At 40.6% G+C, this 14,163-nt stretch overlaps 1 protein-coding gene across 3 annotated transcripts in view; it reads left to right on the forward strand.

Moving 5' to 3' along the window:
• The window catches only part of Itga6 (integrin subunit alpha 6), a 78,871-nt gene that overhangs the window by 51,287 nt on the left and 13,421 nt on the right, over nt 1-14,163 (forward strand). For all 3 annotated transcript variants that reach the window (XM_058580187.1, XM_046447314.2, XM_046447315.2), the window contains 12 exons: nt 5,645-5,805; nt 5,987-6,130; nt 7,309-7,424; nt 7,790-7,979; nt 8,070-8,153; nt 8,249-8,328; nt 8,481-8,558; nt 8,647-8,749; nt 10,451-10,624; nt 11,864-11,962; nt 12,058-12,168; nt 12,263-12,361. In XM_058580187.1, coding sequence (XP_058436170.1) covers nt 5,645-5,805; nt 5,987-6,130; nt 7,309-7,424; nt 7,790-7,979; nt 8,070-8,153; nt 8,249-8,328; nt 8,481-8,558; nt 8,647-8,749; nt 10,451-10,624; nt 11,864-11,962; nt 12,058-12,168; nt 12,263-12,361 — 1,439 coding nt within the window. The remainder of the gene's footprint in view (nt 1-5,644; nt 5,806-5,986; nt 6,131-7,308; nt 7,425-7,789; nt 7,980-8,069; nt 8,154-8,248; nt 8,329-8,480; nt 8,559-8,646; nt 8,750-10,450; nt 10,625-11,863; nt 11,963-12,057; nt 12,169-12,262; nt 12,362-14,163) is intronic.

Consider the following 14,163-nt stretch of genomic DNA (forward strand, 5'->3'; position numbering starts at 1 on the left):
GATAAAGGCTTTGTAGTGTTCTGCCTCCTTTCTTTGTAATCCAAAATAGGATTTTTGCCACAAATTTTGACCTGGCTAATTATGCTCTAAAATACCAATGGTAGCTAAGGTCTTCTCTGGTATGTTTTAGTAACAGCAACACCTATAGTTTTGAGCCACCTGACCCAGCTTTAGAGTTGAGGCAAAGGCATGGGAATTTAAAGAAAATACTTTTCTGCCAGTGTGATGGCTCTTACCTGTAATCCCAGCTACTTGGAAGGCTGAGACAGAAGGACCGCAAGTTCGAGGCCAGCCTTGGCAATTTAGCAAGAGCCTGTCTCAAAATAAAAATAAAATGGGCTGGGGGTGTAGCCCAGAGCTTGCCTAGCATTTGTGAGTTCCTAGGTTTAATGCCTAGTACCACAGGGAGTTGGGGGGAGTTCTTTTTCCAAAGAGAAAAAGAATGAGGGAATTTCCATCTCAGCTCAGTGTTCTGTAATATGGATACCACCAAGGGAGGCTTTGGGAAGGGCAGGGTCAATCTGTTCTCATATCTTTTTCCCTGCCTTGAGCAATGAATTCTCTGAAGCTTCTTTTTTTGTTGTTTTTGGTTGTTTTTTTTTTTTTAATATATTTATTTATTTATTTGGTACTAGGGATTGAACCCAGAGGCACTTAACCACTGAGCCACATCCCTAGCCCTTAAAAAAATTAAATTTATTCCTTTATTTATTCTAATTAGGTATATATGACATCAGAATGCATTTTGATTCATAGTACACAATGCAATGCAACTTTTCATTTCTCTGGTTGTGTACAATGTAGCATCGCACCATATGTGCAGTCATAAATGTACTGGGGAATGATGTCCATCGCATTTCACCTTTTCTCCTGCTCCCATTCCCCTTCCCCTACCCTCCCTCCCCTTTGCCCAATCAAAGTTCCTCCATTCTTACCATGCCCCCCATCCTGCCCCTTATGGATCAGCATCCACTTATCAGAGAGCACATTTGGTCTTTGTTTTTTGGGATTGTCTTACTTCACTTAGCATGGTATTCTCCAACTCCATCCATTTACCTGAAAATGCCATAATTTTATTCTCTTTAATGCTGAGTAATGTTCCATCATGTGTATAGAAGACTCCTAAAGCACAAGAAATAAAATCAAGAATTAATAAATGGGATGGATTCAAACTAAAAAGTTTCCTCTCAGTAAAAGAAATAATCAATGAGGTGAAGAGAAAGCCAACATTTTGGGAAGAAATTTGTGGCACACACACATCAGATAGAGCACTAATCTCTAGGATATACAAAGAACTCAAAAAACTTAACACCAAAAAAACACAAACAACCCTATCAATAAATGGGCCTAGGAACTGAACAGATGCTTCTCAGAAGATATACAATCGGTCAACAAATATATGAAAAAATGTTCCACATCTCTAGTAATTAGAGAAATGCAAATCAAAACTATTCTAAGATTTTATCTCATGCCAGGCAGAATGGCAGTTATCAAGAATACAAGCACCAAAAGTGCAAGAACCACCATTTGACCCAGCTATTCCACTGCTCAGTCTATACCCAAAGAACTTAAAATTAGCACACTATAGTGACACAGCCACATCAATGTTTATAGCAGCTCAGTTCACAATAGCTAAACTGTGGAACCAACCTAGATGCTCTTAAATAGATAAGTGGATAAAGAAACTGGTATATATACACAATGGAATGTTACCAGCCCTTTTTTTGTATTTTATTTAGAGACAGTGTCTCACTAAGTTGCATAGGTCTTTGCTAAGTTGCTGAGGCTGGCTTTGAACTTGGGATCCTCCTGCGTCAGCCTCCTAAACTGGGATTAGAGGCATGCAACACTATACCTAGCTTGAAGCTTCTTTTTGTTATTGAAAATATTACTCTTTTCTTTATTTAAAAAGATGTCCCCTGGGCTGAGGTTGTGGCTTGGTGGTAGAGTGCTTACCTAGCATGTGTGAGGCCCTGGGCTTGATTCTCAGTGCCACATATAATTAAATAAATGAAGATCATTAACAACTAAAAAAAAAAAAAAAAAAAGATGTCCCTTCTAATGTACCAGAATTTAATTCAAATAAACTAAGGTGGTTCTTTGAAATAGAAGAAAATAACCACACTGGGGGACTAGGATACACAGTGGTAAATCTTACACAGATCATTACTGCTTTCTTTCTTGGTACTGGGGGTTGAACCCAGGGGTGCTTAACCTCTAAGCCACATCACCAGCCCTTTTTATTTTTTATTTAAAATTTTTTTAAAAATACGTTTTTTTAGTTGTAGAAGGACGGGATTCCTTTATTTTATTTATGTGGTGCTGAGGTTCAAACCCAGTACCTCACACATGCTAGGCAAGCATTCTACCATTGAGCCACAGCCCCAACCTCTTTATTTTTTATTTTTGAGACAGGGTCTTGCTAAGCTGTTTAGGACCCAAGTTGCTGAAGCTGACCTCAAACTTGTGATCCTTTTGCCTCAGCCTCCTGAGTCACTGGGATTACAGTGTGTGCCACCACACCAGGTCACAACTGTATTCTTAGGGGTACTTTTCATTCTTATTTAACTTCATATAACGTTTCATGTAACAGTATTGAATACACCCAGTAAGAAAGCGGGAACATTTAATAAATTATGAGAAGTAACAGTTTAAATAAACATATTGTTTATAGCAGGTTTTTAAATGTCTGTCTTTACCCACTTCTCATTGTTGTAGGCCTAGTTAGCCTTCTTCCTTCCAGATTTTAATCTATCTCCAGGTAGTTTCCCCATCTCCCTTTCTACTGGGCTGTCTCCTGCTGTCTTGTCTCTGAAGGGGAACTGGCAGAACTGTGAGAAGGGCTTTGGTGTGATGTATCCCAGTGTGCAGGGGAACTCTCTGCTCTCTGGGGCAGCCAGCCTTGGCTGCACCGCTTTTAATGACAGGACGACATATACCATGTCTCCTCTGGATCTCTCATCCTCTCATCCTCGTTGGTGTTATTTTACCCAAATACAGTACCTTAACTTACTTATCTTACACTTCCTGGAAAATAGGCCTTTTTCCTTTGTTTGACATGGATTCGAGAGACGAGAAGCAAGTGATTCTTGGATGGGGAGAGGAAATGGGAAAACATTTTTTATTCCATGCTGATTGCCATTTTTTTCATGCCATTCTGTTTCACAAATATGAAACAAATATGAAACCTCATCAGAGCTCTCCTTCTTCCAAATTAATCTTTTGTATAAGAGAAATCACAAGCTTTCTCCTAGCTTCAATGCAACATTTGATGCCATGTGTTTGCTTTGACTGTCCCATTAACCAGGTGCTTATTGATGTCTCATTATGTTGGAACTTTTTTCTTTGAAGGCATTCAGAGCACACTATTTTTCATAGCTTGTACTTCCATAGTATTAGAAGCGGCTAAATAGGGCTTGCACAAAGCTGCATAACTCAATACATCTAGAATCTTCTCCCAATATCCCAAAATGTGAGCTTATTGTTTGACCAGGATATTAAACGCTCAAATGTAGTGTCCCATACATACAGATATTCATAATTGAACTTTAATGAGCATTCTACTTGGCTCCCCCCTCAAAAAGTCAGCAAAAGTGACATGAAGGGATTTTAAGATGACGTGGACAGTTTAGAGGGCTAGAGAGGGTCAGAGTGAGTTTGGTAGATAAATGATTTTAATGCACCCACACCCTCCTTTGCTTTTGCCGAGCGGGCAGTCGGCATGTGAGCCGACTGGTTCATTGTGAAGGTAGCAGGTCACTGATAAATGGATGGTGTCAGGGCTACGGAGGGCCTAAAATGGAGGAGCCTTCCATTTGGCAGCTGTGACATTTAAGAATATTTCAGATAGACACAGAAATGACTATTAAAACTGTCAGTGTTTCTAAATTTTGGCCTTACATATCTGAATAGCTATCAATCATTTCAGCATAAGAATAAGTCACTGTGTGTGTAGACTCGGGGGCAGTTCCTCTCACTCCTCTTCACCTGTTCTGCAGATAATTTTTCTATTGGGTGTTGTGCTAGTTGCTTGGAATGCAGTGGTGAGCTTGGCCCTGCTGCAGAAGACAATCCGGCAATCTCAGTGAAGTGGGCAGCAGGACTGGAGACATGGAGCATTCTGGGGTGGTGTAGGAGAGGCCAGCACAGACTAATTGGAGGAAGTAATGTCCAGTCTGAGATCTGAAGGAGGAGTAGGGTTAGGCCAGGGATGGTGGGAAAGGAGGGAATGCAGCCAGCAGAGGAAGGGATGGGACCCATGCAGAGGTCTAGGGACAGTTGAAACCTGGGCATCTAAGTGGCTAGATAAAGCTGCCATCTCTTGTGTTTATATTAGAGACTTAGAGCTGATGATGCCTCTGTCCCTCACTACATGACCCCAGCCTCCTTTTCTTCATCTACCAAAGAGACTATTAAAATAGATGCTTTCGTAAAGGTTTCTTCCATGCTGGGCATTGTGATGCACACCTGTAATCCCAGCAACTCAGAAGACTGAGCAGGAAGATCACAAGTTCAAGACCAGCCTGGGCTATTTAGTAAGACTTTTTCCCAAAAAAATAAAAGGACTGGGTAGGGCAAAGGTCCTCTGTGTTTCATCCCTGTTACCAAAAAATTAAAATTTAAAAAATTTTTAAAAAGATGGCTCCTAGCCCTGCATGAGTATTGGAATATTCCTTTATTTTCTATGGTAGAGTGTTTCCCTCTGCGGCCTTCTCCTTCCCCAGCCCTTTGCACCCCGTGATTTGCTTTCCCTGCCAGTGGTTAGTGAGTGCTTAATGAATTAAGTAATTTAAGTACTGAGCCCTGAAAAACATAGTTAGCAGCTACATCCAGTGACCTGATGAAAAACTTCATTTCTGAAGTCCAGAAATGAGATTTTGATCATCCAAATCCTGGCTTGCCTCTTAGTTCCATTGGTAGAGGGCAGGCCGTCCTAGACTGCTAAGATTGGAATCCATTTGCATTTTGTTGACAAACAGGCCCTCCAGCAGCCTCTGCAAGAAACATCACTTAGCATCTTTTTTTTTCCTTTTTTTTTTTTTTTAATGAAAGTTCTCATCTGACTCTCAAGACCTCTTATGTCTAATACATGTTATTTTTTTGTTTAGACAACTGTTCTTTATCAGCACTTCTTAAACTTGAATATGTATAAGATCACCTGGGGATGCTGTTAAAATGCAGGTTCCGGTTGAGCTGGCAGGAGATGCTGCTTCCCAGAGACCTTTTTTGAATAGCAAAGGCCCCGAGGTCCTTGAAGCACAAACACTTTGAAGGGAAAGAGTCCCGAGGGAGTTTGGGGTGTGTTTGGTTATCTACTCTGTAGGTTCCCAAAATCCATCCACAAGTGATTGATTCTTGGTCGCTGCTGCAGGAAGGTTTTGACTTATTCTGGAGCTCCCCCAGGTGGCCCAATGGAAATTTAACTTCAAGACATTGCTGACAGCAGGGGGAAGGAAAAGACAGTTTGATTCTAAACATCACAAATCTTTGAAATGTACCTGACCAGGAAATATGGAGAGCAGCAAAGACACTGAGAAAAACCGTTATGAGGAATTAAAATATTTTAAAAGGAGGTCAACCCCCTTGCAGCCGGATGGTACATGAGCATGCTTTAAGTTAATGTCATTTTGTTAACTTTCTCTAGCAATTGTGGGCACCCTGGAAGCTGAAAAAGAAAGAAGGAAATCTGGGCTGTCATCCAGAGTTCAGTTTCGAAACCAAGCTACTGAGCCCAAGTACACTCAAGAACTGACTCTGAACAGGCAGAAGCAGCGGATTTGCATGGAGGAAACCCTCTGGCTGCAGGTGGGGACTGTGATGGTCACTTTGGCTCTTACAGAGGGGAGCAGTTGGGTTTTATGGCCACATACATAGCTTTTTTGAAATTGATTCTAGCAGCCTGTTAATCAACACACAGTCATCATTTAGGAGGAGTTCCCCTCTTGCGTTTTCACCATGGTTAGCTTTATCGCTGCACACTTTGCAGGAAAACATCAGAGACAAACTGCGCCCCATCCCCATAACTGCTTCCGTGGAGATCCAGGAGCCCAGCTCTCGCAGGCGAGTGAATTCACTACCAGAAGTTCTTCCAATCTTGAATTCAAACGAACCCAAGATGGCCCACACAGATGTAAGTCTCCCTGACTATGGCTTTGCCAGTGTTGTTGCCATTTTCATGATGCTAAATGCAATGGAACCCTGGATGGCTTTTAAAAGCCCCTCCTTTGTATTTATATCCTTTTTTAATATATACAAAGTTGGTCTCAAAAGACTTGTTTCCCAAATTAGCAATGAATAGAGAAACTTGTGAAATATAATTTGAGGCCAGAGAGTATTTGTCTTCATGATTTGGGGCCACTATAATTTTTTGAGACTGGCATTGACAGCTTATGTTCGAAGATCTTTTCTCTTGTAGCTGTGTGTAGAAAGAAAAACTCATTGGGTTTTACCATTGGGAAAAGTAAGACAGAAAACAAAGTACTGTTAGAACATCAAAATTAAGGAATATCAAAATTATGCAAGGCAAAGAAGTACTCACAATGAAGTAATCAGTTAGGGCCTAATGCAACCTATGTCATCTTAGAAAGAAAAATATACATTATATGGCTCGATGGACACCTCATGGGATCCTCATGAGGTGGAATCTGTTTGCTAGGGCTTATACTTTTGAATAATTTGTGTGCTTTGACTTTATTGCTTGTTATCAGCAAGTATTTCTTGTGTATATTCCCAGATCCGTAGTTCTGTTAAATATAAAGGAAAGAAGACAGTTCTCCTGCTTATGGAGCAGTGTGATTATTGAATTCATTATCAAACACTGTGCTAGAAACCCTGCCACTTGCCTTCCTAACCTTAAACTCTCTTCCCTCATCTCCACTGCGGAGCTCATGATACTGGGACCTTTTCTTCCTCAGTGATCTATTGTGAGAATTGAGTTTAAATATATAAACGATGTGTTAGCTGGCACCATCATTGTTTTTGATAATTCTTCCTACACGTGGGCTAGAACACAGGGTGGTAGTGTCTTCAGTGGACCCATTATAAAACTTCGATTCTGAAAGGTTCGGTATTGGCCTCAAGCCACACAGCTAAGTGGCCCAGCCAGGTTTTCTGTGGTTCCACTCACTGCCCACACTCTGCTGCTCCAGGCTGCCTGCCCGCCCGCCTGGCCAGTGTTTTGGTAAAGGACCAAGCAGGAATTGAGTATATAGCAAGGTGTGTTTGAATTCTGTCATGGTCATCAGCACTCAGGCAAATGGATTGTATGGGAACTGTTTTAGATGCCTGTCTGGCTTTCTTTTCCTACAGGTGCACTTCTTAAAAGAGGGATGTGGAGATGACAACGTATGTAACAGCAACCTTAAACTAGAATATAAATTTTGTACCCGAGAAGGAAATCAAGACAAATTTTCTTACCTTCCAATGTAAGAATCGCCCTATAGTACTAGCAAAAGTGACTCTGGCTTCTAGGTGGCCTTTTGTTAAGAAAGGGTTACTGAGGGGCTGGGGTTGTGGTTCATGGTAGAGCACTTGCCTAGAATGTGTGAGGCACGGGGTTTGATTCTCAGCACTACATATAAATAATTGAATAAAATAAATGTCCATCAACAACTAAATAAATAAATAAGGGGGAGGTTACTAAAAGGCCGGGGCTGGGATTTGGTGGTAGAGATCTCGGTTAGCATGCACAAGCCTGGGTTTGTTCCATTTTCAGCACCACAAAAGAAAAATGAGAGTTACTGTGTGTGTATTGATGACTTTCTCTTTTTTGTTGTTGTTTTTTTAATAGTCAAAAAGGCATACCAGAGCTAGTTTTAAAAGATCAGAAAGATATTGCTTTGGAAATAACAGTGACAAATAGCCCTTCCAACCCAAGAGATCCCACAAAAGATGGTGATGATGCCCACGAAGCCAAACTCATTGCAACGTTTCCGGACACTTTGACCTATTCTGCTTATAGAGAGCTGAGGGCTTTCCCTGTAAGTATTTTCTGAGACTAGCTGAGAGGGAAGAATCAACACCATGGGGCACAGGATCCTGCTGTGACCTGGGGCATTTTTCTGTTACAGGAGAAACAGTTGAGTTGTGTTGCCAACCAGAATGGTTCCCAAGCTGACTGTGAGCTCGGAAATCCTTTTAAAAGAAATTCCAGTGTACGTGATGCCTTTACATATTGCATTTTACAGTTCTAAATACCATTTAAGTGCCCATATGCTTGGCCTGTGTTAATAGCTATTTATTTTTTTAGGTTACTTTTTACTTGATTTTAAGTACAACTGAGGTCACCTTTGACACCACAGATCTGGACATTAACCTGCAGTTGGAGACGTAAGTTTATTTCAACCTTCCCATTCAGAATTATTTTATGAAAACCCTGGCTGTCAATGAATTGGCACTGATCTAAGCCATAAAAGAAGTATAATTGAAATGAGAAAACTGACTGTTAAAATAAAACCCTATTGTTTCCTTTTCATTTTCAGAACGAGCAATCAAGATAATTTGGCTTCAATTACAGCTAAAGCAAAAGTGGTTATTGAACTGCTTTTATCGGTCTCTGGGTAAGTGTTTGTGTTTAGCATAACAAATCAATGTTTGAAAGAACCATTTACAATCCTTACTAAAACTGGTGTTTTTTTAATTTAACAGAGTTGCTAAACCTTCCCAGGTGTATTTTGGAGGTACAGTTGTCGGGGAGCAAGCTATGAAATCTGAAGATGAAGTAGGAAGTTTGATAGAGTATGAATTCAGGGTAAGTTGGAGCATTTGGGCCTTTTCTTGAACTAGAACTAACATATCCTAGATGTCGTCTTGAATATGTAATTTTAATAAATAATAATAAATACTCAGATAAACAATGAGCTTGCCAGTTTTTAAACAGCAAACTGGCTTACAGTAAAAACTTCATCCTCCAGAATGGCAAACAACTGTCACTCACCATAGGCCTTTGGCTCAGAATCCAGTACAGTTTAGTCTTTTTCTTTTTAGAGAGTTTGTTTTTTTGTTTGTTTGGTATGGGGGTGGAGGGATTCAACCCAGGGGCATTTAACCACTGAGCCACATCCCCAGCCCTTTTATATATTTTTTATTTAGAGAAAAGGTCTTACTGAGTTGCTTAGGGCCTAATTAAGTTGCTGAGGTGGTTTTGAACTTGCAGTCCTCCTGCCTCAGCCTCCGGAGTTGACTAGAGAATTTTAATATGTGGTATAAAGTAAAACTTTATTTTCCCCAGAGTCTGTAAAACAAAAACCTCAGCTGGGCATTGTGGCGCATACCTATAATTATAGCAACTTGGGAGGCTGAGGCAGGAGGACAAGTTCAAGACCAGCCCCAGCAATTTATCAAGACCCTAAAGCCTTAGTGAGACCCTGTCTCAAAAAAAAAGTTGGGGCTAGGGATGTGGCTCAAGTGGTAACGCGCTCACCTGGCATTCGAGGGGCGCTGGGTTTGATCCTAAGCACCACATAAAAATAAGATATTGTGTCCACTGAAAACTGAAAAATAAATATTAAAAAAATTCTCTCTCTCTCTCCTCTCTCTCTCTCTCTCTTTAAAAAAAAAAAAAGTTGAGGGGACATTAAATAAATAAAAGACTGGGGATGTAGCTCTGGTTAAACAACTCTGGGTTCAATCCCTGGTATCCCCCTCCCCGCAAAAAAAGAAAAATCTCAAAGTAGTTCATCTTATAGAATGTTATAATTTATTTATTCCTCCCTGATCAGGGCATCTTTCTTATTGCTCATGGATGAATGAATGTTAATGTTTGCTTATGTCTTACAAGCCCAATTTTGTGATGGCAAGTTTAGTAGATTTGGCATATGCCAATAAGGAAGGCTAATGGTTATCTCTGAACCATTTCAAAGTAGGCAGTCACAGTGACTCTATGTCCAGTTGCATGAACATAAACACATAATGTGAAATCCATTCATGACTCAAACATGGGTTTTTATCTGTGTGGCTCAAATCACATTCCTGAAAACACAGTGATTGTTGAGGTGAAAGTCTGGAATAGCAAGAATGAGCCCACCCTGGCAGGATGAAGAGAGTGAATTCTCCACTGGTTTCTCTTAGCCTTACATAAATAATTGAGGCAGAAACTGGAGGTGCTTATGATCTCCATGCAGGTATGGCTGGGAAAGAAGTCCACAAATGCACACAGGCCTTTACCCTAGGCTTGTTGAGGACATGGCAGATAAACACCACTGATGCTGTTGTAGACAACAGTTGATCCTGGATTAAATTAGCAATCTCTTTGACCTTTTCTCCCCAACTGTTGACACAGTAATGTTTAGGCACAAATCTGCATTTTGCACACCCTATCCATAGTCCATTTTTGGAGCCTTATTATGTTATGACAGATATTTTACCATTTTTTTCCTCTGGCAATAGGAGGTGCTACTTAATTTTACATTGAAAGGATTTCATTGAGATAATGTGTATTATTTTCCAACAGGTGATTAATTTAGGTAAACCTCTTAAAAACCTCGGCACGGCAACCTTGAATATTCAGTGGCCAAAAGAAATTAGCAATGGCAAATGGTTGCTTTATTTGGTGAAAGTAGAATCCAAAGGATTGGAAAAGATAGTGTGTGAGCCACAAAGTGAAATAAACCTCCTGAACCTAAAGGTATGTTGGTGGGTTTATCTAACATCTCCCTGTTTGTAAATAAAAGAAGCTGACTTTTTAGGGGTAAATCATGACTCTCCTTAAGAAACTAGCATTCTGGCACGTTGACTTTTCTTTGGTTGTCACAGTTTCTCTTTTATAGTTTAGAAACCAAATCAGGCTGAGGCATTTTTGCTGACCAGTTACCATTATGGTGTGTAAGGCAGTGCTTATGGGGACAAATGACTTTTTTTTTTTTTTTTTTTAAATACAACCCAAAAATGAGATATAAGGAGAATTAGGACATACTCCTGGGGAGTGAACCAGCCAGTATAACCCCAAGGAGGATCATTAGGAACTCATCACCAAAGATACTGGCACCTTAGCAAATGACTTGGAAAGCTTCTTTTTTCTTTTTTTAAAATCAAAACCTGCCCCTCTTTACCCTTCTCTCTCCTGCTGCACACTATTATAACTGGCCTGTTTATGTTCCAGCTTGATGAAGATTGGCATTGTCAATGCTGCCTGTTTCTTTCATTTTAAATTCTTGGGCGACTGGGTGTGATCCATGTTCTTAGTTACAGTGTTTTTAGTGATAGCATACTCCCTTACTCATCAAAACAAAATGGCCCATCATTCCTATTCTTTATTACAGGTTGAATATCCCTAATGCAAAAATTGAAAATCCAAAATGCTCCAAAATCCAAAAAACTCCTCCCAAATCTGAAACACTTCTGGTCTTAAGCATTTTAGATAAAGCAAACCTAGCCTGTATAAGGAAAATCAATTTTAAAAACTTGGCTTAGTTTTTCAGGATCTTTCCTGAATTGATCATATAATGGGTCTTTTTGCTTCTTTTTCTGTTCTTCAGTTTCATGTAGTCATTCCAGATGTGCTGTCTACCATATGTTAGGTACTGAGTTGGGTGCCAGGGATACAGCAACAGGACTGATCCCTGATCTCAGTAGGTACATGTTTTGGTGCCACTTGCTCACATTTTGGTAGGGACACAGGAACAAAGGAAGCATCTTTCTCTTTCCCTGAGTATAAAGGTCACAGTAAGAATAAAACACTTAAATAGTCCTATGAATCTATCAGTGAACTGAAGTCAGGGTGGTCAAAACACTGGTTTTACACTTTGATGGGAGAGGGATGAATATTAATTGTTGATTATATGAATTCAGCATTATTTGGGATGTTTGCATAGTAATGAAAAACAACTACAGCAAGCGGAATTACTTTGGATATAATTCTTTTTAGGAGTCTCACAACTCAAGAAAAAAGCGGGCAATTGCTGAAAAACAGATTGATGATAGCAGAAAATTTTCTCTATTTGCTGAAAGAAAATACCAGACCCTGGTGAGTGTTTTTCCAGAACTATGAACACAAGACAGAGGATGGGGGAGGGGCTTTCCTGGATGGTGGGTTCTGACCATGTCCTCCTCCCGCTCTAGAACTGTAGTGTGAACGTGAGGTGTGTGAACATCAGGTGTCCTCTGCGTGGGCTGGACAGCAAGGCCTCCCTTGTTTTGCGCTCAAGGTTATGGAACAGCACATTTCTAGAGGTATACCCCTGCCATGAGGTTGTCCCCAGGAAGTCATTTGCCACCACCTAGGACATCTGTCACTTTTTTAATAACGTTCACTGTCTCCCATCAGGAATATTCCAAACTGAACTACTTGGACATTCTTGTGCGAGCTTCTATTGATGTGACTGATGCCGCAGAGAATATCAAGCTGCCAAATGCAGGCACCCAGGTGAGATGCTCCCGGCTATACTCCTGCTTAGAGCCCCACAGCCTGAGGTCACGTTCTTTGGTCTTATGTCCCTTATAACCCTGTTACCCATTAAGAGAAAAACAAGATAATCTTAAGGTTCTGCCACCCCACCCTGTATTTGAATAGAATCATTGAAGTAAATCTAGGGTCCACCATTCAGCAGAACCTGTGGCAGATTTGAGAGCTTTGGCTGGTGGGTATACTTGCAGCCCTATAGCAAACCATTCCTGATGCTGCAGCCCTTCTTGGAACCTGTGCCAACTGTGGCCAGTTGTGGTTACTTGCAAAGACCTCTTCATATGAGTCCAAAACTGAATGTTGTAAAATAAGGCATTAGTTTTGCCCCTTGAAACAAGTCTAGAATAAATTCTGTATCCCAGCCATCTAACAGCCTTTCCAAGAGTTAAAGGCAACTGTCCTGCCTCCTTGGACAGGTGTCTCTTACTCTGTGTCAGAGAGATGCACCCAGTTCTTCAGTCATGCAGGACACAGCCAGATGGGTTCCTGGCCTTTCCCCTTCCTGGCCCACCCTTGTTGGCAGTGTGATCCCACATGGACAGGGCAGCTGAGCTGCGGTCTACTCTGTTCAGCTTACCCTGGACCTTTACCTCCCAGCACCTCAATACCATGCTTCTGTCAGTCCAGCCTAAAATGTGATTTTTTTATACTTTTGCTGAGGAGTGTATTTGAATTTCTGGCAGCTGCAGTTTTTATGTTGTAGTCTTCTGAAATTTCCAGGTGGTTTCATCAGAATTTGTTGTCAAGTTATGTTTCCTGCAGCTTGTCTCTGAGTAGTTTGAAACAAATCTAAATGCACGTCTTTAGATGTGTATTCACATTTTATGTGATTTGCTTCTGGTCCATTGTTTAAATTTGTAAAGTAATTTTGAATCTTGCTCATTTGCTGTCTCAACTTTCTATCCCTGGAAACTGTCTTTCAAAACTGAGCGGGAGGGCTGGGGTTGTGGGGTAGAGCGCTCGCCTAGACATGCAAGGTATTGGGTTCAATACTCAGCACCACATAAAAAAATAAATAAATAAAATAAAGGTATTGTGTCCAACTACAAAAAAAAATTTTTTTTTTAAAAACCTGGGCTGGGGTTGTGGCTCAGTGACAGAGCGCATGCCTCACATATGTGAGGCACTGGATTCGATCCTCTGCATAAAAAAATAAACAAAATAAAGATGTTGTGCCCATGTATAACTAAAAAAAAAAATTAAAAATAAACTGGCAGGCTGGGTTGTGGCTCAGTGGTAGGGCGCTTGCCTAGCATGTGTGAGGCACTAGGTTTGATTCTCAGCACCACATATCAATAAATAAAATAAAGGTCCATTGACAACTAAAAATTTTAAAAAACAAACAAAAGAGCAACATGCCTGCTATGTCTTCATTCAGGCAATTAATAAAAATACTGAACAGGGCAAGGAACAGAATTCTGTGGTGAACCACTAGTGAGGGGGGTTCCTTGTCGAGGGTCCAGAATCCACAAGGACTCCAGATAAATGACTACGTGCCAGGGTGGGAATCATGAATGGGAATGCTTTGCAAAAGACTCCAAAAAAAAAAGGAAGATTATGAATTGCCACTGTTGCATTTGTCTGCAGGTTTGCTTATGGAAATGCTCTGGCTTTGGTTATTTAGCTAGCTGAAATATTAGTGAGTCTCCCCTGATCATTCTGGCTTCTGAGATATAGTGGATATCCTAATAATTTATCATCCAAACCAGAATGCATTTATATTGGAAAAATGCTAAACTGGGCAGGACACTGGAACAAGTGGT

The sequence above is a fragment of the Marmota monax genome, unplaced genomic scaffold (assembly GCF_021218885.2).
Source record: "Marmota monax isolate L192 unplaced genomic scaffold, Marmota_monax_Labrador192_F-V1.1 WCK01_AAM20220418_F8-fsc00007, whole genome shotgun sequence".
Classification (NCBI taxonomy): Eukaryota; Metazoa; Chordata; class Mammalia; order Rodentia; family Sciuridae; genus Marmota; species Marmota monax.